Source organism: Polyodon spathula, chromosome 5, assembly GCF_017654505.1.
Source record: "Polyodon spathula isolate WHYD16114869_AA chromosome 5, ASM1765450v1, whole genome shotgun sequence".
In the NCBI taxonomy this organism is placed as follows: Eukaryota; Metazoa; Chordata; class Actinopteri; order Acipenseriformes; family Polyodontidae; genus Polyodon; species Polyodon spathula.
The window spans coordinates 11,768,299-11,791,804 of record NC_054538.1 but is presented as its reverse complement, the minus strand read 5'-3'; the positions used below and the strand labels follow the sequence as shown (position 1 = coordinate 11,791,804).

Below are 23,506 nucleotides of genomic sequence, written 5' to 3'. Positions count from 1 at the left end.
AGAGATACTTAATACAAGTTTTTAAAATCCAAAAAGGAGTTAATAAAGTAAACGCCAGTCACTATTTAAAGTGCAGCACAGGGACTAGGACCTGAGGACACAGAATGGTGTTGAATGGTATGTGCTTAGAATGGGTTACTAATCAAAGTTGTTGTTGCTGAGTCATTGGGATCCTAAAGCCCCGGGATCAATCAGCAACTTGGAGAAAAAAAATAAGTTTTATGTCAGATAAATAGGCACTCAAAAAATCTATGTAAATAACAGCACAAGATCCACAGAGTGTAGCTGAAGATTTGTCATCAGTTGTGTATAAGGTGGAAAAGATACAACCACGTAAACCTAACCCTAACTGACATCCTAACCCTAACCCTGCTTTAAATTACCATTTCTTGTGCTGATCAATCAAGAATGTTCTAGGTACCAGGAAAAGGGCACAAGAAACTTGAAATTGAAAACAGAATCAAAATCATCTTACATCATGTTATGATGTGTCAGTAATAAAATACCAACCTATTTTTATAGTTTTCTGAAGTAAACTAATATCAAGTTGTGAATGGGAGACAAAGAATCTGAGATGCAAATCTATCTCCTAACCTGGAAGGGCGCTAATAAGGTTGGTGGTACGTCCTCACAGGTATGGGCTGACTTGATGGTAGGGCAGAACCAGAAGTCAGCCATCTTGGGGAAAGGGAGTAGCTGTAAGACTGCTTAATAACTCTATCGTGATCAGCTGTGTTGTGTGCTATGATTGGATAGAGCGCGGCGCCGTACCAATCACAGGGAGGAGTTTAGCCCTACAAAGGTGACGCAGCTATGCGAGTACAGCCCTTTACAATGAAATGTAATCCAGCCAGAGCTTGTGTATTTTAGGAGACAGAGACCAAGGGAGCTGAACAAACCTCTGCACCCTGGACATTGTACTTATTGTTTTATTTGTTTATTGTTTGGGACATCAAGTCCTGGATTCCAAATCCCCAATACCATGTAACTATTGTAAATAGAGACTTTGTTTGAACATTGGATCATTCCTGCACTACTCACTACCTGCGGACTAGAGGATGGATCCCAGCATAATAGTGGCCATTCTGGAAGCTCTGGACTAGTGGAGTGATGTGGAGGAGAGAAAAAGAGAAGTCAGGGAAGCACAATGGCAGGAGGAGATGGCACGGCGGTACGTCACGCTCATCGAGAGGATGGGGGCGCTGTGCGCACCTGACCCACTCGAGGACCCGGTGGCGTTGGAAGCCCCCAAACCATTTTTTTTTAAATGATGTTAGAGGATGATCCCGAGGTCAACAGCATCACATTTGAACATGTGACTATGGTGACACCATCACCCCAGATCTGCACACCTTCAAACCCCAAATGGGCGACTTTCCTCAACAAAAATGGAGACCGAGGTTGGCCTCCAGGCAGGTCAGAACAGGGGTCCTCACCCCACTGCTGGCCGTGCTGCAGGACATGTAGGCTCCATTGGCACCCTTTGTCCTGATCTTCTACCTGTGCCATGAGGCTTGCCACATTGCTCAAAACTGCCCCGCAGCCATGGAGCATGACATGGTTTCAAGATTTCCGACAGGGGAAGCAGGTAAGTCTCGGGGTAATGGTTGGGAGGGACCTCGTATTGTTGTTGTAAGGGTCGGTGACTTGAGTATCCACACATTAGGGAACTGTGGTTATCTCCTGTATCCATGAGGAAACCAAGACATAGCCCACCATAATGATTTCCATTACATGAGAGTAGATGTTGAACTTCATGCTGATTTGAATTCAACAGTGATTCTGGCGTCCCAACATCACCCCCCTCCACCCCCCAGCTCAGCCCAGCTTACTTACATTGACATCAGCGTTGCTTTCTTTCTATTGTGCTTGAGACCCCCATCCAGAATCTTTCCGTCTCAACCACAGCCAGTTGTTGCTCCTTTCTGCTGCTTCAGATAAGTTCTTCACTGTGCGACGCAACTCTTAGCCACTGAACCTGACATCTCTGAGAAATCGGGTTGTAGAGTGTGCCACAAGTCCTCAACAACCCACCTCCACTGGGTAAACTCGGACTCTCCATCCTCGCTGTTCTGCTTCAGCAGCTAGATGAGCATACAGAAGTTTCTTCCTCTCATGTGTCTCATCCACAGCATCTTCCCATGGCACTGTTAATTCTACCAGATGAACAAGGCATGCTGATCCAGACCACAAGACAATGTCTGGTCGAAGGTTAGTGGTGGCAATCTCAGGTGGAAAAATAAGCCGTTGACCAACATCTCCCAGCATCTTCAAGTCTCTAGCAGCTTCCAGTTGTCCTGGGCAAGGCTTGGTTTTAACATCTTTTCTTTGTGCTCTCCTGGACGGAGGAATAAAATGTAAAAATGTATTTGACTGTGACAAGTCAGACAGACCACGTAAATGTGGCTGTCACAGAAAAGTTACCATATCTGGTAATTCTGGGTCGAGACGAGCCATGCTTTAAACAAATGATGATTGAGAAAGTAGTGCCAATCTCCCATTTACAAAGCTACAACTTCAGTTATACATATGGAGGCAGTTTGCAGCTGTCTGCTATCACACAGAGCATTACAGTTATGTGCTGCTTCTCATTTCCAGTCGTTTTTCTCCCAATTTGTGAACAGTGGTGTTGTTTGCAATGTCGAAATATATGGGGGTCTGGTCAGCATTTCCAATCTGTCCAAGCTGGTGCTGTTTGTTAGAAAAACTGAAATTGTACTGTATTTCTTATGAAAATTGACATTATTGAATTGTGAATTGTTCTTTAGAATGATGTTAAGACACTGCTGTAGTACAATATATTAGATAATAACTAAATAAAGGCATTCTAAATATAGTTTATATATTAAGTTACTTTTAAAGTTTACATTTTTTCCTAGATTAGGAATCTATTGTTGAATCAACTCTAAAATTTTTGGATCGGCCATCCCTAATGGTGACTTGGTAGCAGAACAACAGCATGTTTCGAAGTGGGTGGTCCTTGCACCCTAGGGTGATGGGAAGCAGGTGGGGCTTGAGGGGGGGCATCCTGTAGAAAAGGTGGCACATTTGACAGGATGACCCTGCTGCCCCGCCGCGCAAGGGGTTCAACAGGGATGAACATCCCTGCTATTGCGAGATCCCTCTCAATTGCGGTGTTTGCGACGGCCTCTGATTTAAGGTAGAATACTGCCTTCCTGTACATCTTTGTGGCTGTCACAATGGCATCGAGAAAAAGAAAAAGACAAATAAAACAACTAAACAGAAAAGTTTTTTTTTTTTTTTTTTTTTACAAAAAGGTGCACGACTACTTTGTAAAAAAAAAAAAAAAAAAAAAGAATAAAAAGATTTGAAAAATAAAAAGGTTTAAATAAGTGTTTTGTTTTCTAGTTGTGAGGTCCACCACAAAACTAGGACCTTCTCTCAACCCTGCTGTGTCAGTTGTCCAGCAAGGCCACATTTTAAACATTAACAGAAACATTTACATTCATATACCCTCCCATATTTGAATATTAATTAGAATTTCTTTCCCAAAAACCTCAAAAGGCACTACCAAAATAACGTGGCAAAACGGTGACACTTATTTAAGTTTTTGCATGTATACCAAGCCAAAGAAACATAGATTCAGTAGGTGGCGCACAAACCCTTTTTTACCAAGCAATAAAGCAAAAGGAACACAGTAATAGACACGCAAAAATAATAAGGTACAGGTAAGCAAATATGGAAATGTATGGAGCCCGATATACTCAGTCGTGCACACGAGACGTACATTTTTTTCTCTCATGCCCCCTCTCGTGTTCCATATAAATACGTTATATATGTTTATCTTACTAAACGATGTGTTTCGTATATTTTGCGTTTAACTAAAACATGACCTAATGCATTGCTGTAAATTAATATTTGGTATTTTACAAATGAAATGACCGACGTTGGAAATGATATCCTGCAATGTTGTCTTTTACGGTACAGCAAATTGCATAAAATTACTGTTGGATTTTACATTGTGGGATTTGCTTGCAACAACCATGAACTGTTGTAACGTGGCGTACTGTATTTCCAAGTTGACTAATCTACATTATTGCAAATGGCCTTCAAACTCATAGTGCGCACTACAGGACCTCCTCCTTCCATAGCATCGAATGGGACGTTTTTATTTGTTGTTGTGTGAAAAAGAAGGCGGGTTCAAGAAACGAACCCCTAGCATGTTAAACTGATTTAATCAAGTGTAGGTGGCTATACAAAGCTGAAACCCCCGGTTATCTAGTAGTCTATTAGATGTGTGCCATGTAAGAGGGCATGAAACAATGTTTAAATAAATTAGCCGTATCTTGTTTATTAAAACGACTATAGGAATAAGGTAAATAACAGAGGGAACGATAACTAACGTAAGGTACAGTAATACAGGACAGATGTAACAAGACACTATTGGTGGGTTTTTTTTGTTGTTGTTTTTTTTTTTTACAATACAAAAAAAACATTTTAAAAAATTTAAGAAGCGATTTTGTTTTTCGAAATGTTTAGCGAAATGCATGAGTCTTTTCTGTCTTTGTGTTGTGGGTGCTGTGTGTGGCTGGTGTCATGGTGGGGGTTGAGACTACTCGACTGAAAAACAGTACCTTACATTATAATACAAGGTTCCTAAATTCGGAGTCACTTGTAATAATGACACTGGGAACCGCGTGAAAGCTAAGCAGTCATCTTTTCTGTCTTTCTTTTTTTTTTTTTTTTTTAAGTGTATAAAGCATTTCATTCTGTTATCTTTGCATTTATTTTTACGAAATATTATTTAAAGATACTTGTGCAATATGTATTTTAAATAATAAACACCTTTTAAGAGTTAGATATTTTGAAAATTGAAAAAATAATATTAATAGTGTACAACAACAAAACTACACGTTGAACTGAAGTTGTTATACTGTTGCTGTAGCAGAATGTTAGCATGTGATGCTTTTATCACACGATAAACAAAAATAAAAAATGCAATGCTGAATGCCATTGAAGGCAGACACGTTTAAGTTTGTACTTTATTTTAATAAATGCAGGAAACTCGAGTCTTCGTCTATGGCGATTAATTTCAATAGTGGCCCACAGTCACACACAATGTAGACACGAAGCGCCATTGACCAGTGTTTCTGTTTTGGACTGACTTGCCAAGTCCCTTATCTACCCATCATCATCTCATAACATTATTATTATTATTATTATTATTATTATTATTATTATTATTATTATTATTATTAATAAATTTACTCTCTACTTTCCAGCGATGGAACACAAAAAGAAGAGTGTCTCTGCCTTGTACGTGGCCAGTAAAAGAAAGTCTTCAAAGCCAAAGCAAAAAGGCAAAGCACAAGGTACTGTACATATGAAAACCCCGCTAAATGTAAATGTTTTCTTACTGGAACTCAAATTCAAACTGCTCAGCAAACAAAACAGAAAACATTACATATGAAGCTGTAGTTAATTAATCATGTCATTAATTTATATACAGTACTCTTTCTCTCTATTGTTTATATTTAATTTAAAATCCTATTCTTGTGGTTTTTCAGCTGGAAGGCATCTAACTGTTTTTTTGCTACAGATATATATATATATATATATATATATATATATATATATATATATATATATATATATATATATAACATGGTACAAGTGATTGTCTCTCAACTTACACCAAAATAGTAGGGAATGCTCCTTTAAACTTCAGTTTCCCATGGCTCAGGATAATTGAGACAGCAAAGGTCACACACTCCGTAATGTTACTTCATGATATACACTAACTGATTAAAGATGCTTTTCATTTTATTTAGGGAAATAGGAGTGAGTACAATGATCAGATATGAGCAGCAACTCTCTTTATACAGTTCGTCGTTAATTGCATTCAATCATAACATCAATTAACAAAATAATGGCAAGTTTAAATCTTAATACAACACTTTGTTAATACTTATTCTGTCTCTTCATTTAATTGAATAGCCCATACTTTTTCAATTAAAATAAAACAGCAATTAGGTAGAAGCCAACCACTCGCATATATCAAAACATTCCAATTACATTCATAATCATGATACCAGTTATAACATTTACAAGACTGGACTTCGATCTAAATTCTCACTGAGGCCATGCGGTTCCATTGTTTTTAAAGTAAATATCCAATAAGCTTCCCTTTTTAATAGTAACTTTACTATATTTCCCCATCTCTCGGGTACTGACACATTTTCTAACCCGAGAAATTTAAGGCATGAAACTGAACCATGTTTCACAGCCTAAGTTATTATTGCGAATAGCTGCAAAATGTTCCACTAACCTTGTTTTTAAATTTTGTTTAGTTTGACCGTTATATACTAAGCCACAAAAGTATTTAAGCATGTAAATGACATGTGTTGTATTGCAATTAAAGAAACCTTGTATTTTGTATTGTTTACCTTTATGTGGATGGTGAAAATACTTAGTATTAACAGATTGGAGCAACGCACCCATTTACCACAACGATAATTACCATGTCTAATTGTTGTTAGCCAATTGTCACTGGGAGGTGATTTGTACATAGAAGAAACAATTGCATCTTTTAAGTTTCTGCCTTTTTTAAAACAGAGTCTCGATGGAATAGTCAATAGTACATCCAGATCAGGGTCACATTTTAAAATACTCCAATGGTTCAAAATTATTTTTTTGATTTCATTGGAGATATGATTGTGTTCCATTACAAACGTCATTCGTTCTTTGTTTGGTTGGTCATTATTAACAGGTTCTATTAAATCTGTTCTTTTCCATTTTTCCACTTTGTTGTATACCAATATTAACGTTATATTATTATAACCTCTAGATCGAAATCGATTCTGCATGTCCAACACTGTAGTTACTTATAATGCATTATTAAAATTGGCATACAACAAAGTGGAACATGGTGTTTGTAATGGAACACAATGATAAACTATAATAAAATAAACATATGTTTAAATATATTTGCTGTCATGAGCTGTGTTTATTTGCACCAGAAGACAGTGGAAAATATCCCGAATGTGACAAAGCTTACCCCACCTTGTCACTATATATATATATATGTGCAAAAGTCTTAGACATGTTGCATTTTTCTACTTTGATGTATTATGAGCATCAACAATTTATTCAAAGCCTCCACTAGTGTTTTCTACTATTATAACAACCTTGACTTGCAATAAATAAGGAAAAACATTGAGTGAAATAGCTCGCATCACTCGATTTTTAAGGTGTGATATCCAAAGCATAATCAACAAGTACAGAGAAACATCATCAGTAATTGACAGACCCGGGACTGGAAGTCCCAAAAAGCTGTCTAACAAGGATGAGCAATACTTGAACATAATATCCTTAAGGAATTGAAAGAATACAATCGTTGAATTGACAACAGAACTGGCAGAAGTCACAGGTGTCGTTGTCCATCAAATCAACAGTGCGAAGGTCACTCTTGAATCAGGACTTAAAGGATGTTTTGCAGTAAGAATACCTCTGTTAAGAAAGACTAACAGGCTAAAATATGCACAAGAACACAGAAATGTGACTATAGAACAACGATCAAAGGTGCTTTGGACTGTTGATGGATGGACAATGACACCTGTGCCTTCTGCCCATTCTGTTCTCAATTCAGCACTATACTAGATTAATTTTTAATAAAGATATCTATCTTGTAGCAGCTGTCTTGCATAGTAATATTAAAAAATCAATAAAATAAAAGTATATAAATAAATAAGCCCAATGGGAATTTGGTCTTTTTAAAAGAATTTTATTATTATTATTTTTATTTTAGTAGATGTAACACATTTTCACAGAACAACCCTTCTTTCGGAACACTGTCAGTCACATACCTGACAACACAACACAGCTGAGCTGCGTTTCCATCGTCGGTTGTTTAATTTACCATTACAGCTTCATATTTGTCTTCCTGTACCTCTGCTTTTATTCGGTGTCGTAGTGAGAAATCAGAGAAGGTAATTCCACATAATTAACTCTATTTGAGGAAATGGTGCCTTCATCATACCCTCATAATGCCAGTTCTTGCTTGGCAAAGTAAACAACAGAATCAGTCAAAATTTCACGTTTTTTTCTTATTTGCTCATTGTGATTTATTATATCCCTGTGCATCTGCTCATCCAGTTGAACATCAATGGAGTCTTTTGAGTGGCTCGCAAATGACTTTGGGAATACTCATGTTTTTTGTGCTGACTTCGCTAGACATCCTAGATTGTTGTAGCCAGTGCTATTGCATATCACCTTTTCTTTACTTAACAAAAGGCATTTCCAGCAGTATTTTTATTTTAATTGACAGCTACCGGTAAGCCACAAATACCTTTCAGAATTAAATATTTGGAAGTGTTAAGTATATCCCTTCCCTTCCTGTGTCAATTTGAGTATTTGTGGTGTATACCTCAATCTACTATTTTTCTGAGAAAGTTCTTGAAAATTGATTTGTAACCAGGTAACTACGATGGTGCCGTTGTCTGACTTGTTGTTTTACAAATTTAAAAAAAAAAAAAAAAAAAAAACTCTAAATATTTCTTTGGAGTTCTCAATATAATTCTCAGTAACGGTCTCTATAATATTAGCAATATCACACGAAATTCAGCTATTCTTACTCCGCTTACCCTAGCTTATTTATGCCCCGCCTCTGCTCACTAATGATTGGACAACTGCAATACAACGGGCAGATCTTTGACTCTCCCATTAGTTAAACTTACTCAAGATGTCAACTGTTTATGTCCTGCCTCCGCTCACTAATGATTGGACTGTCATGGAGAAAATGCAGATCTTCTATTGATTGATTTTATTTAATATAAAAAAATAAAATTCTGTACAATTCAATTGTATAAAAAATGTATCTGTGATCAACTCTTTAGTTGATTAATTGGTCCGAGTTGGAGCTGCCCTAATTATTTCTTATCAGTACACTAAGCAAATGCTCACACACAGCTATTCCACACCAAGCAGACATATACTTCAATATCACATATATTAAAACTTTATGGGGCTTAAAGTAGAACTTTTTAATGAGATTACTGAGAAAGACTTTATCATAGAAATGTATCTGTTACTACATATACAAATACTGAGTATGTTATGTGTATGGACGAAGATGAGCACCAGCAGTAGAGACTGAGCCAGGTACATTGTGTCCCATAAAATCTTTTTGTTTTTCCTAAAGAAACAGTTCTGCTGACTGAGGCGAGCAGGTAATATCATAATCATCATACTCGTACTGTAACTTGACTGCACACCTGATGTTACTATAAAAAAAGGTTAATTTATTTTTAAAAATGTAAACATTGAATAGTATATATAGGCAACTTTTTGAAAGACTATAAAAATAAATACAAGGTTAAATCATGTTTATGTTTAAATTCTAGCAACCTCTAAGGATCATGAAAAGGAAGGTAAATCAGCCCAAAACAAACAGTCCAAGGTAAAGATATAATTGAAAACTGTTACAGAGTTATAACTGCTGATCAAGAACAATTACACTCTGAGTCTCTGTTATAACTTACAGGTTCAGTATTCAGTTGTCATACAGTGAAACACAGTCAGTGTTCTCTGCTAAAGCTGTTGTAAAACTCTGTCAGCACGCTACGCTTACTATAAAAGATGCTCACTATTTATGGCTCATTTGCAAGGCATAGTGTAATTCCATCTCGCTTACCATTGACCTCTCAGCAACTCACCCAACTTGTTTAGCAATACTAGAATAAATTAAATTTTGTATTGTTTTTTGTATTTCTAAATGTTAGCACTAGTATTTAATGTTCGTAATTCAGTTCACACCAACTTTTCTACCTGGCCAGTAATGTGCAGTTTCAAGTTTTAGAGCTTAACAGTTTTTCTTTACTCAGCTCTGACTTCAGCCTAAAGGTCTGGGGAGGTTAAGACACTTCACCATAATTAAAGTGTGGGTATAAGTGATCATTTCTCAGGCTGGAAGTTGCTCCAAAAAGACACTCTGATGAACTTATCAGCCCAACAGGCCATCAAGACTTGAGTCACATTTAAATAAACACATGTCAGAAATGCAAGGATACTGAGGTATGAAAACAATGCAGTACTGTATGCCACAGAAATTCATTATGCATGCATGCAGATATTTATTAATTACCAAAATAACCTGTTTCAGAGTGGGGATTCAGAACCACACAAGGTACAGAAGATAAAGATAACTCTAGGAGGAAAGAAGTAAGTGCAAGATGATTTTTAAGTGAAATTTCTGTATTTTTTTGATAGATACTTAGCCCCACTACAGAGCATACACTTCACTTAAGGTTTTCTGTATACTGTATGCTTCGGTATGTTAATGCATGTACCTGATAAGTTACGTAGTTAATTAATTCCATAGTGTAATAGTAAATTAATAATTACAATTTGATCTTTTTTTAAGAATGTGATATTGGTCCAAAAAAAATATATAACCCAAACAAACTAAATAAGTGTTTGCTTGTTGTGGTTCAGGCCTCAGGAGTTTCAGAGTAACTTTGTTCCAGAGGAAGCCCCTGCTGACTCAGGGAGTGACTGCTCCAGTTCCTCTTCAGAAGGCAGGGTCAGTGGTGCCGATGACGATCCAGAAACCTTCAGGAAACCTGCTTGCCGGCTAGAAACGAGGGGGGGCAAAAACAACACAGATGAAGTCAAGGAGAAGGCTGAGTTAAGCTCCACAGGCAGGTTGCAGTGGATAGATATTTTACAGTGCAGAGATGGCAATAAGACAACAATTGTATAGCACTTTGTGATCTAGTTAACTATGACTTGGGAACAGTACCCTGTGTCTCATCTGAATATGCATGGTGATAATCACCTTTGAATTTCTGTGAAAAGGGTGCCTGTTGGAGGGGAATGGTTGTCATTTGTTCAGTATGGACTGTCTTTTCTTACTTCAACAGGAACTTCAACAAGGAAACGAAGAAAAACTGAAGCAGAAGAAAATGAGGGTCCTGACCAGAACTCCACAAAGCAAAGCAAATTTATAGGTACATGTATCCCTCATACAGTATAAGGCAGGGGTCCTAAACCATTTTTGAATCACACCCCACTTTAACTTTTATTTTTTTTTACTTGGAGCCCCTCGCCACAATAGTGAGCATTGTAAATTTCATATCAGAAATCATCCCATCACAGCAATAGCAAGCATTATAAATCTCATACCAGAAATCATCCCATCACAGCAGTATCAAGTATTATAAATCTTTACTTTTTTATAAAAATAGTCTTGCATTAGCCAGTACACACTGAGGACGAGGTTCATCTGCAGTGCCAACAAAGGAAAATCCAATTTCCAATTAACTTTCTTCATATTTCTGAACTCATAGTTTTTTTGACAATGATGCACCTGCACAATCGCATCACAATCTTTTTTTCATGCACCTGAACCAATCCATTGTATACACTGAACAAGGGTGCAATGCAGCAGGAACAGAACTATGACTGATTCTTAAACACAAAATTAGCCATGATGATTAAGCATGATTTTCCAGGCGAAATAAGTACCTGTATCATGGATTTTCCAGACTAAATAAGTACCTGTGTTTGTTTGTCTATTAATTAATTTATTAAATAAAAATAAAAAAAATAGAACATTTGTGAATTTGTGAAATTCACATTTAAACTTTTTATTATTACTATAATTACTGTATTAGAACGCTCACTGTGCCCCTTAGAAAGTTTGATACACCTCACCAGCTGGGAACCGCTGAGAGAAGGTAAAATGGCACCTAAAGTAAAACGATTGGTGGTCTGCTTAGTAGAATTGTTCTAGAACATATGAGCAACAATGTATTTAGGCTACAGTATAACTGACATGCATTCCTTGCGGTTTATTTTGGAATAACAATTGTTCTTGTTTGTCATTGGTTTAGCATCCATGCACGTGGTATAAAACAATATGGGTATTGAAAATATTTAAATAAAGATTGATTGATTGAAAAATCCGACATTGCAGTGTTTTTATTGATATTGCAGTGCCGTTGATAATACATTTTGTGTGAAATGTATATGTACATTCTGTCAGCAAACGACTAAAGAATTGTTAGCATTACCAAGCTATTTTCTTTAATCATTATGTATGGTGTGCAAGATTAAAAAGGCTTGTACTAAACTACTGAGTTATTCAATATAATGTTTCAGTTACCAGGTGTTTTTCTCCTTTCAAGAATGGGGTTTGAGGTGTTGTGTATTTTGAAGTAGGAAATAAGCGGAAGAATCTAAACACAGCTGAGCGGCATTACCTGAAATCTAAAGGCCTGTGTGTGAAGAAAGATCCTCTTCCTTATCAAACAGGTAGGAGACAAATTATACCTCTCTGAAATGAAGTACTGGTTTCTTCTGCATACACTGATAAATATTTCCTGAACAGAAGTGCTTTTTAAGCCCTTGTTTTCATGAAAGTATATGAATCTCACAATCCCATGAATGAACCACCTGATTTTCTCAATTAGTTTTATGTGTTATCTTGTATCTTTCATTATTTTTTGGATGTCTTTTGATATTGGCCAGTTGTTTTTATTTTTTAATTAAAGTAATGTACTTTACTGGGAATTTAATTTGTTCTACCCAATTAGACCTAACTGTATCATTTGGGTGAGGTTGTAAATATATTGTTTGGTAGGAAGTCAAGAGGAGAGTTGGCACCTGCAAATTCTCGATAAAGGAAGGGTATCCTGCCCTACATGTAAAGCAGTCGTAAGGAAAACAGTGGAAGGACTGAAAAAACACATGTCAAAGTGCAAAACGGTAATACCTCTAATGTGTATCTTAAATGCAAATGCTGTGGAGTCTTAATGTAGTGAAAGTCTTTATGCACAAACTGTTTTGATGCAGTAGAGGAGTTTCTACTATTTGTCATGACACAGTGCGTTAGCTGAAAATCTGAACTTCTGCTGTGAGAGCTAAGATGCTGCCCTCTGTGTTTGTCCCAGGATACTGAAGCGAAACAAGCTGGTTACTGAATTAGTTTTGAAGGAGGTGCTTGTTGACTAACACCCCGTTCACACTTACTGAGTCTGCCTTGGGCCGTCTCTGGGCCGTCTCAAATTTCCGTTCACAGTTGAGGTTTTAGGGGGCCTGAGTGCGTTCACTTATGTGGCTGAAAAGGAAGCCTAAATTGTGGCGGAGTGCTTGTAGGGAATGTAAACAGTGACGTAAACACCGCATTCCCGGAAGACAACATATGAGACTGAGCTGGGAAATTTGCAGATGTAACTATGGCCAGCTTATTTTTTGCAACACTGTTGGTACTGTACTTATTGCATAAGACACGATAAAGGCGTGAGTACATGGCGAGACCTGAGCCATGCTTCATGTGTGCATGCTCGGTGTCCGAACTGCAGTACCTGCCATGGTTGCCCTAGCGTTTTTTGGGGGGTTTTATTTATTTTTTTATTTTTTTGCCGTTAACAATGTCTGATAAAAGCAATTGACTCAAAACGAAACCTAAGCTGTGAACTCTGTCACATGATGAGGGACTTAACTTCAGGCGATTGTATTTCCTGCTAGTGGTACCACATACACACACTATATGTCATTGGAAAGCCCAGAGTCTGTACTTTTAAACAAGCCAGGTATGTGTCTGAGTAATATGTGCGTAACCACCGGGCTGAGTGTAGAGTTAAATAAATATTTGCATAAGTACACTATAACGGGCCATTTTTGTAAAACTATATTATCTGGCTTTAGGCTCAGGAACGTAACCCCAATTTATAACATTGTTCCTATGGGAAAACGTGCTTCGACTTACAACGCGACTTCCAGGAACCAATTGTGTCATTAGTGCAAGGACTGCCTGTACTTATTTATTTGTGTAGCATGGCAGATGTTTTTATTGACATTAAATTGGCAAACTGTTTTTTAAAATGTGTGCTTTTTTCAAACTGTACCTCTTCTGTCTGGCGGTTTCATCTCCAGTACCATGTGACAGAGTACACCCCACCCCTGTGTTTATTTTATTATTATTATTTAAATGTATGGTGTTGTGCTTTTTTAAGAGGGTTTTGTTATTATTGTTTTACAGCATGGATGGGGTTGAAATCCCCTATCCAGCTAAAACTTGTGCGTAATGTGGCCATCTCCCAAATGAATCAAGTAATTACCAATTGGGAGATGGCCACATATATAAATGTTAAGCAGCCGCTCTTAGAGGGTTGACGACAGTGGAGAGAAAGTGACTGTAAGATAAAACTATAAAAATAATTGCTACGAGTGCTGGGTCAAAACCAGCACAATACTTGTTTGTTTGTCTCTGTTTATTATTTGTATTGACCAGCATGCCTTTTGTTTTGCTCAGTGTTTGTTTTGTTTAAACTGTTTTTGTTTGGCCATCAAGCTTTTTGTTTCATTGTTTAAAATGAATGTCATTTAATAAATATGAGCGCAGTCGTCCTTGTCCATCCTGGTCTGATGAGGCCACCAAGCCACCCTGTCCACATAGGGTACCGCATTTGCAATAAAAGATTTAAGAGTGTCTTTTCAGTGAACTTCGGAACGGTGAATATATTTTACAATTTGTGAAATACGGTTTAACTGGTTTTTTTTGCTTTGTTTTTTTTTACTGTAGGAACCTTTTACATGTCAGCATTGTGGAAAACAACTGAAGTCTTTGACTGGAATGAAGTACCATATTATGGCAGATCACAGCGACTTGGTAAAGCAGTGCTCATGTTATTTTCAGTTTGACAAACCAGTACTTAAGCCAGTACACATCTTGCACAGGTTAATATTATATTTAAAAACTTGGGGGTATTAATAACAAGCACTATCTATACTACCTCCCAACAAGTACTGGGATAGTATTTGCTCTTTAAAATATATCTAATCTACTTTTATTTTTTCAGCCAACTTTAGAAGATGCAAACGGTTTGGACAACCAGGCAATTAAAGACAAACTCAGAAAGGTGCTAAAAAGAATGGGCAAATTAAAATGTACAAACGAGGTACAGGTCTCTTTGCTTTGCTGTTTGTATTCATTTTGAGTTTCTTTTGGAGAATTTTCTGAATGCTGAAACCTTAAAGTTTACTGTGCATGCTGTGTTATAGTGAAAGCACATTATAAGTTATGGCCATGTTTTTCAGTTGATTTGTAAAACCACTGAACTTTTGATATGAAAGTGAAGGTGTCTTATTCTGTGTACCATAAGAATAGCTCATAGACTGTAGCTGTGTAGTGAACTGATCTTTTCATAAAGATTTTTTTTTTTTTCTTTTTTACTGCTGATCACAGAGTTGTACAGCTAGCTTCACCAGTATCATGGGCTTCCTGTACCACATGAAGAAATGTGGTAAAGCAGCATCAGAGCTGGAGAAACTGGTCCTGAACTGTCAGCACTGTGGAAAAACCTACAAGTCTAAGGCAGGATTGGATTATCACCTGAAATCGGAGCACTCCCCTGTAAGTCAAATCCCTCTTCAATGAAACAATGAGGTTTCATACTGCATGGGAATAAAAACTGATTTCCAGATTCCCCGTTTAATAAATCCCAATTAATCTCATGATAAACACGAACCAGTGCATGCACATTCAGAGGACCATAAAAAGGTTTTAAGGTTTATCCACCACGGTCCAAAAATATCGTAGACAAAGGTAGTCCAGAGATTCCAAATTGAACTGCCCCCAAGGCTCGACCAGCATACACCTGTCGCTAAGGATAAAATAAAGTGTAATTTCCATGTAGGAGCCACTGAGCAGCGAGGAGGATGATTTGAAGAAACCAGGGGAGACGACTCAGGAGAGGACGGCCAGCGGCAGAGTGAAGAGGAGGTCAGCCCAGGTGGCTGTGTACCACCTGCAGGAGATTGCCACTGAGGAGCTGTACAAGGAGTGGCCCAAGCGGAAGGTGCAGCGGGACCTTGTGCCTGATGACAGGAAGGTGGGTGCAGCGGGACCTGTTGATGACAGGAAGGTGATGACAGGAAGGTGGGTGCAGCGGGACCTTGTGCCTGATGACAGGAAGGTGGGTGCAGCGGGACCTGGTGCCTGATGACAGGAAGGTGGGTGCAGCGGGACCTGGTGCCTGATGACAGGAAGGTGGGTGCAGCGGGACCTTGTGCCTGATGACAGGAAGGTGGGTGCAGCGGGACCTTGTGCCTGATGACAGGAAGGTGGGTGCAGCGGGACCTGGTGCCTGATGACAGGAAGGTGGGTGCAGCGGGACCTGGTGCCTGATGACAGGAAGGTGGGTGCAGCGGGACCTGGTGCCTGATGACAGGAAGGTGGGTGCAGCGGGACCTGTGCCTGATGCAGGAAGGTGGGTGCAGCGGGACCTGGTGCCTGACAGGAAGGTGGGTGCAGCGGGACCTGGTGCCTGATGACAGGAAGGTGGGTGCAGCGGGACCTGGTGCCTGATGACAGGAAGGTGGGTGCAGCAGGACCTTGTGCCTGATGACAGGAAAGTGGGTGCAGCGGGACCTTTTGTCTGATGTGAGGAAGGTGAGTGCAGCAGGACCTGGTGCCTGATGAGAGGAAGGTGGGTGCAGCTGTCAGCAGACTCTGCTCATTCATCAGGTTCACCCAAAAAAAAAAAAAAACTATCGCTTGTCTTGCAATAATTTGCTGTAGCTGCAGAAAAGTAATACAAGTTATCTTCTCATTTGTAATAATGTTTAACAGACGTAAACTAATTGTAATTAGTAACCAAAATAGTGTCCTGTTTATCCTTTTTTTTTTTTTTTTAGCTAAAGTATGCAAGACCTGGGTTACCCGCTTTCAGTCAAGAAGTGCTGCGGAAATGGAAAAGTGAAGTCAAGGTGCATAGGAAAGTGCATTGCCCAAATCAGGTAAATGATAAAACTGTATGTCAGTTCAAGAGCTTCACTCTAGCTTTGCAAAGTGTCAATAACCAAGTTGTTTGGTTAAACAGTAACTTCCCTTCCCTTTTGTTGTACATACAGGGTTGTGACTCTGTCTACACCAGCGTATCTGGGTTGAAGGCTCACCTTTGCCTTTGTTCTAGGGTAAGGGTTGATTTTTTTTTTTTATATAATAAAAGAACACTGGATGCACATCCATCAGTCATCAGGGCCAAGGTTTCACAAAGGTCAAGAGAGTCAAGAAATGGCATGTTTAATTGATCAGTGTTTCTTACACATTTTGGGCTGTGTATCATTGAGTTTTCTTTCGTATCTTGACTTTTCGTTGTTTTTTGTGACTTCGTAGACCTACCCGCGATGTATTAAAGTCACTTTCACTCTCGTAACTAGTTTCATCCCTGCTGCGCTGGTTTAGTTACGACTGTTCATTTCAAACTACTTTCATATGCAAATGTACGGATCTCATTATAATATCAAAGTTTTGCGCTTACCCTTGATGTATTGTCATTGTTTCCTGGTTTGTGACTTCGGTGTATGCCTGTTATTTTACGCATGCCTATCACTGGCGTAACTTCAACCAGCTGTTCGTATGTGAAACTTCTTGTTTAACCATTTCTGGGATTTCAGTTACTTAAAATAAAGCACCTAAAATATAAAAGAAACCAAAAAATATATATCTATTAATGGTCTAAATTAAAACAATGGCAATAAATATATTTTGTTTTTGGTTCTTTTATATGTTAAGGTCCTTTATTAATGAAGGGAAAGACGAAAACTAATCATTGCAGAGTTCTTTAACACAAACTGAAGTCTTTTCTTATCAGTAATTAATTATGTAGTGCACAGACAACTGAAATACAATGAAAAGTATTTACTTGTGTAGCCTACGGTATGTACTGTACTTTTTTCCTTTAAACAACCAAAATATGCATAGACTCAAACAAAAGTTTTTCTGCGATGTCCTTAAATGAACATGCTTTTGGGATATTCATTTGTTAAGTGTGTTTCTAGAATTAACTTATATAAATGTTTTCATACTAACTTTTGTACGTGATAACATTCATTAAAAAAATCCAACTGATGCTTATGATTAGTACTTTTTATGACTAATTTGAAGATGCTAATATGTTTCAATATTAACTAAATTGAGCTATTAATCAAATTGATTAATCTTGCTAGATAACTGATTTATTATGTTAATGAAATGTTTGGATATACTGTTTCTTGATTGATTACTGTCTTGTTAGAATATGTTTTGTTGAAGATTCAGATTTTGCTGCTGATGTGTTTATTTTCAAAATGTTTTGTTCCAGTTCTGCTACAGCAACACTTTTTTTTAGTTTTTTTTTTTGGGCGGGGGGGGGGGGGGGGTTTACTTCAGTCTTGCAGCAGAGCCCAGTAAATCCTAGAGGCGGTGTCGTTACTAATAGTGCCTCCTCATATGATAGTGTCTTTTTGCAAACTGCACATGTGCAGAACTTTAAAGACATGCGCAGAGTGGAAGAACAGGCGAGGCAGTATTGTACAGTAAAACTTTGAAGACATGCGCAGAGTGGAAGAACAGGCGAGGCAGTATTGTACAGTGTTGTTCGGGAACATTAATAGACTGGCCTTTAGATCTGTGCTGCTTTTGCCTTTTTTTAAATGTACGTTCAGTTGGAAGGTTTTTTTTTCTTAAAAAAATAAATAAATAAAGATGGAGTACCTCCTAATTTTCTCAGAAAGACCTTCTCCGTCTCCTCCGTGTCGAGTTACACACACCTTACATTAGGGCTTCTGGTTTTCTATGTTTTCGTCTGATTTTTGCCTTGCCTTTATAAATTAATTTCACAATTAACGCATTTCTCAATTACTATTCAGAAACCAAAACACATTAAACAGTGCTCAGAGTCGTTTTAAAAGGAAAGTAGTTAGACACGATGAAAAACAGAAAACCAGACACCCTCAATATATATATTATTCAGTGCCAACTAGAAGTCTGAAGCCTGTAAGTTTGTCAGATTTCATTCTGAAATGAAAACAATGGTTTTTTTTAAGTGTTTTGATAGTTAAGACTAAGTGAAAGTAGCTATTTTGAGGTATAAAACGTAGCTTCATAAGGGTAGGTTTATGGTGCATCTCTCGACTATGGCGGCACTATCTTATGGCTAGACAGGACTGGATGGTCTTATTCTATCTTATAATGCTTCCAGGGGGCACTGTCGTACAGGGAGGCAGTATCAGTTATGACACCTGCACTGGTCACAGTGAATTTATTCTGTTAGTAATTTCTTTCCATGTATTGAAGTTATAAATAGTATTTCCTGATTTTTTATTTTTTTCCATTTCACTAACTAACAGGTCAATTTAATCTTTGTGGAAATTAGTTTTCCTTCTCTTTTTGGCCGGTGCCATACTTGCATCAAGGTTGGAGTCTGCAGAAGCCACAGCTGCATCCTATTATATATGCCTACAACTTCTTTCTGTTCACTATGCCAAGGACCCTGGAACTAGGGGTGCTGGGGGTACGGTAGCACCCCCTTGGCTTTGCATGGCTTCCATCATATATAGGGGTTACAGCTTTTTTCAATGGTTTTCAGCACCCCCACTTTAAAAATTGTTCCAGTGCCACTGCGCTATACCACTCATTCATCTTTGCCAGAAGGAAGTTCTAAATCTTGACTTTTGGTGTTGCAAATCTGTTTATTACGCAATACAAATTGTGATCTCTCCTGTGTAATGAGCAGTAATTTATGCTGTTCATAAACTTGCTGTGATATTACGGTAGTGGTGATATTACGGTATGAAAAAGAGCTGTTTAGTTCATCGCAAACAAAAAATTTACAAAGGACGGAGGCTATGAATTCACAGAATTTATGAAACGCGTAAGAAATATTAGTACATAGAGCCCCTTGTCTATATTACATACCATAAATTTGCACTTTTTCTATTGTTAGGGTGATTTTGAAGCTGGGAAATACAAGTGCCTGATATGTGATAAAGAATTCAACTCGGAGAGTGGAGTGAAGTACCATATCAACTCTATTCATGCTCAAGTAAGATTTTTTTTATTTTTTATAAAGCTGTAATGTAAGTAAAGGATGCTTTCTCAGTGTAGCTCATCTTATCATGATATAAAAAAGACACCTGACAGAATAATCTGGGCAGTTAGAAAACACACTCAATTAGGTTATCCAACTTGGTTCAGATATCTAGAGCCCCTTTCACACTGGCATGATCTACCGGGCTCAGAACCTACCCGGGTCAGGACCCAGTGTCATGCGGGTCAGCTGTGCGATTTCACACTGCTTTTGATAAAGCAGGGTTGACCTGGGTGACAGATGCAAGTACACAATACACGTATCAATGCCCTGGAAGCAGCTTGTTACAGACACTTCCATCCAAGCTTCTCTGGATTGAACCATCAGCCCAAATGTTGATAAGAGCAAATGTTCTTCATCCCTGATGTAATCTGGCTCGTGGTGCATCTCAATCAACAAAAATGTGGCTAAACAGAATAAGCAGAAATGTTCTTTGCGGAAGGGAAACCTTCATGCAGACGTGGCTGTTTGTTATTGCGTTGGCTCACTAACGGCCGTCAAGTGTTTTGAGTAGCCTGACCCTTTTTTTTTAAGTGGGATGTTCAAATTATTCACTTGGTAAGTTTTTAAGTAGTTAAGTAGTTTTCTCTTTATTTTACTTTTTTATTTTTTCCATCAGGACTGGTTTGCCGTGAGCACCAAAACGGCAAAAAAATTTGAAAAGCTGATAAAGACCAAACAGATGGAGGATCACAGGAGGAGCTTGTCCAAGAAAAAACAGGCGCTGAAGCCAACCAGGATTCGCAAAAGGCAGTTGGAAAAGAAGGCGGTCGTGAGCTCCTCTGCTAGCTTGAAGAAGCACCATAGCAATTCTGAGAAAAAGGAGAAGGACTGCTATGATTTCAGTGGCAGCGACAGCCGGAGCAGCAGTGACAGCAGCAGTGAAGAAGAGGAAAATTAGGACCAGGAACAGACGATAGGCATAGTGGACCCTTAAGTCTGAATCTAGCCACTGAACGAACCTAAACTATTTTGTTCCTTAGCAACAGTTTCGCACATGGCCATGGTGAATATAAACCAAGAAATTCTTATCTGTAAGTCAGGCCACTGTTCCAGTTTAATTTTAATGATTTACTGGTTTAAAGCAACTATAGAAACAGTATATACTTAATAACATGTCATACAAACTATGTCAGGTCTAACACAAGAACCTACAGAGCAATATTAATATGTTGCCCTGTCGATTATTATTTTAAGATTATTATTTTAAGAGTCTTTTCTATTTGAAGCTAATACATGGTTTTACAGCTTTTAAAAGATCCAGGGAGGTATACAATGTAAAGGGCAATGTTTCTATTTTTTGGTATACATGGAAGTTATGCATTCAGTATTAGGAAATAGTACTTTGAGCTGTTTTTTATTGGACTTGTGAAATCGTAGTGCATGCAGTCACGTCTGCTGAACATCGATTGTTAGCAATAGAATATGACTTGCTGTGCTTTGAAGTGCAATGGTGTCATCGGTTGTTCGTTCTGCTTGCTTTGAAATTACATTTTTCAAAATCATGTATGCTTCATACCAATCCATTACATTTTCTGATAACTGGAAAAAAGGGGAATTGAATCCCCTTTTCTAGATCTAGAATGCTTGATCTTTTTTCAGGTGCTGCACCATGTAAAATGTGAAAAATGTATTGTATCTGCATACAATATCTTGCAGTGTGGAAGGAATGCATAAACTATGTTGGTTGTCTGTAAGATGCATCTTGCCTGATGACACTTTCATCATACAGTACATAAAATATACAAGACAGAAAATTAAACACATCCTTATAGTTAAACACAGAATATCTATACTACTTTGTTTAAAAGCATAGAAACCTGCTATATTTAGTTAGACAGCTTAAGCAATTTGAACTCCTAATTTGAATTGGAAACTAATTTATCTCATCTATAGTCTAGAACACTATACTCTGTGGTTCTTTCTTTCCCTGGTTTAAATTTTGTCATACCTCAGGGTGAAAGAATGTGAAGTGAAGGCTGAAACAACAGCAGTAATATTGCAGTACTTAATGAGCTGTCTTCCATGCTGATTATTGGCACCAATGCACAGTTTGTCACTAGCCCAGTAGTACTGATAGCACAGTACCAATAATGTCTATTTAGGTCTATTCTAATTGTGTCTAGTCTTGGGTTTTGATCCTAAATGTTGTTTGTCAGCTTCCTGTGCCAATCTTAAACTGGTTCATTCCAGTCCTAAACTTTCAGACGTAGAAATTGTTCATGCGGTATTATCACATATATTACAAAAAAGGGTGTGCTAAATGTTATACGTTTTAACAGTAACTGCTAATTGCATTATGCCTGTATATCATCATGCGTGCCCTGAGAATATTACAGAAGACCAAAGGAATGTCGTTTTGTGCAGTTTGCCTCCTGTAATAAATATATATGGTGTTATGTAATACAGTGCAAAGAAATACAGAAGTACAGTAATTGACTAGTAAAAGCAGAGTCACAATATGTTAATTATTGCAGTCATGCACAGCCCCCTCCCTGTAAGAGTGCTGGAGCTCTTCCTGGATGCAAATTATGTGCTGTAATATTTATGGCTCCATACTCAAACGAGTATACAGCATGTTACTTTTTTTGTATAATGCAGAATTTTTGTGGGAGAGAAAGGTTTCATGTGGTAGTATACAGAGAAAGCATCATTCAAGTAACCTAAAAAAAATCACTTAGTTTTATTATTTTAATAATTATTTTAAAATGACAACCAGTTAACACGCAGTCTATGTAATGTCGATAAACATTTTTAAAAAGTAAAGCATCAAGTATGTGCAGTCTAAGAAAACACATTTATATAAATGTAATGTTAAAAAACTGGACAAGCTTTACAATCCCAGTCAAAGATGTTTTATTCATAGTAGTGTATTTTAGACCTGAAGACAGTATTGGAATTTGAATACACAGTTATGATTATTACAAAGTGACTTGCCTGTTTAGGAGAATATTTACTGCAGACTTGAGGACAGTGACTATGTAATAACCCAGTTAATTAATCTGTTAATCAAAAAATAATAATAATTGTTTGTAAAGTTTTCTTTTTTTTAAATTATATTCCTGCATTGTTGTTGAAAATTCCAAATGTATAATAAAATGGTACATTATGCTGTGTTCTACAATTAAGTTTTAGTAACTCTTGTTAATCAACAGAATTTATATTGAAGCAAACTAATGCTGAGTGACGAAGAAAACCACAACATTTCACTATGTCATAAATATGCTTACTGGCCAAATAAATAAACTGGTCTGAATGAAAAGTCATCTGACTGCTCATGTGCTATATCTATCTGAGATGTGTGAGAGTTGTGTACAACTATTCAGCAACAATCATATGAAAGCAGAAGGATGTTTGTGATTTGAAAAGGAATCTGCTTGTGCAACCACCTTGTCATCCAATATGCCAATGAAGACAATCTCCCAGATTTTTATGGAATGGAAACTTTGGCAGAAAAATACCACTGCAAAGTAAACTTCAGCAAACCATACCTGCAGATTTGTGCAATGTCTTGTGACAGGCAACAGACTTGTACATTGAAGGAGACCTGTCTTGGGGTTCTCAGAGATGTAAGTACCTTGGTTTCATTGAAAACCTAGTCTAACAATGACCCAAGGTGAATTTGCAGAGGG

The 23,506-nt window shown here is 37.7% G+C and overlaps 1 protein-coding gene across 4 annotated transcripts; it reads left to right on the top strand.

Annotated features, from left to right (window-relative positions):
* The first annotated feature begins 4,175 nt into the window (after positions 1 to 4,175).
* Positions 4,176 to 23,140, top strand: LOC121315559 (zinc finger protein 512-like). Of its 4 annotated transcripts, none has more exons than XM_041249754.1 (16): positions 4,176 to 4,336; positions 5,244 to 5,333; positions 9,363 to 9,418; positions 10,121 to 10,179; positions 10,453 to 10,658; positions 10,881 to 10,967; positions 12,178 to 12,273; positions 12,602 to 12,726; positions 14,546 to 14,632; positions 14,823 to 14,921; positions 15,209 to 15,376; positions 15,660 to 15,854; positions 16,660 to 16,761; positions 16,876 to 16,938; positions 19,731 to 19,829; positions 20,494 to 23,140. In XM_041249754.1, the coding sequence occupies exons 2-16, from the start codon at positions 5,246 to 5,248 to the stop codon at positions 20,773 to 20,775; spliced, it is 1,812 nt and encodes a 603-aa protein (XP_041105688.1). In that variant the 5' UTR covers positions 4,176 to 4,336; positions 5,244 to 5,245; the 3' UTR covers positions 20,776 to 23,140. The 4 variants fall into 4 exon arrangements, with proteins under 4 accessions (XP_041105688.1, XP_041105689.1, XP_041105690.1 ...); XM_041249755.1 differs by having other exon boundaries at positions 4,176 to 4,369; XM_041249756.1 differs by having other exon boundaries at positions 4,176 to 4,407; positions 12,181 to 12,273.
* The last annotated feature ends 366 nt before the right edge of the window (positions 23,141 to 23,506 follow it).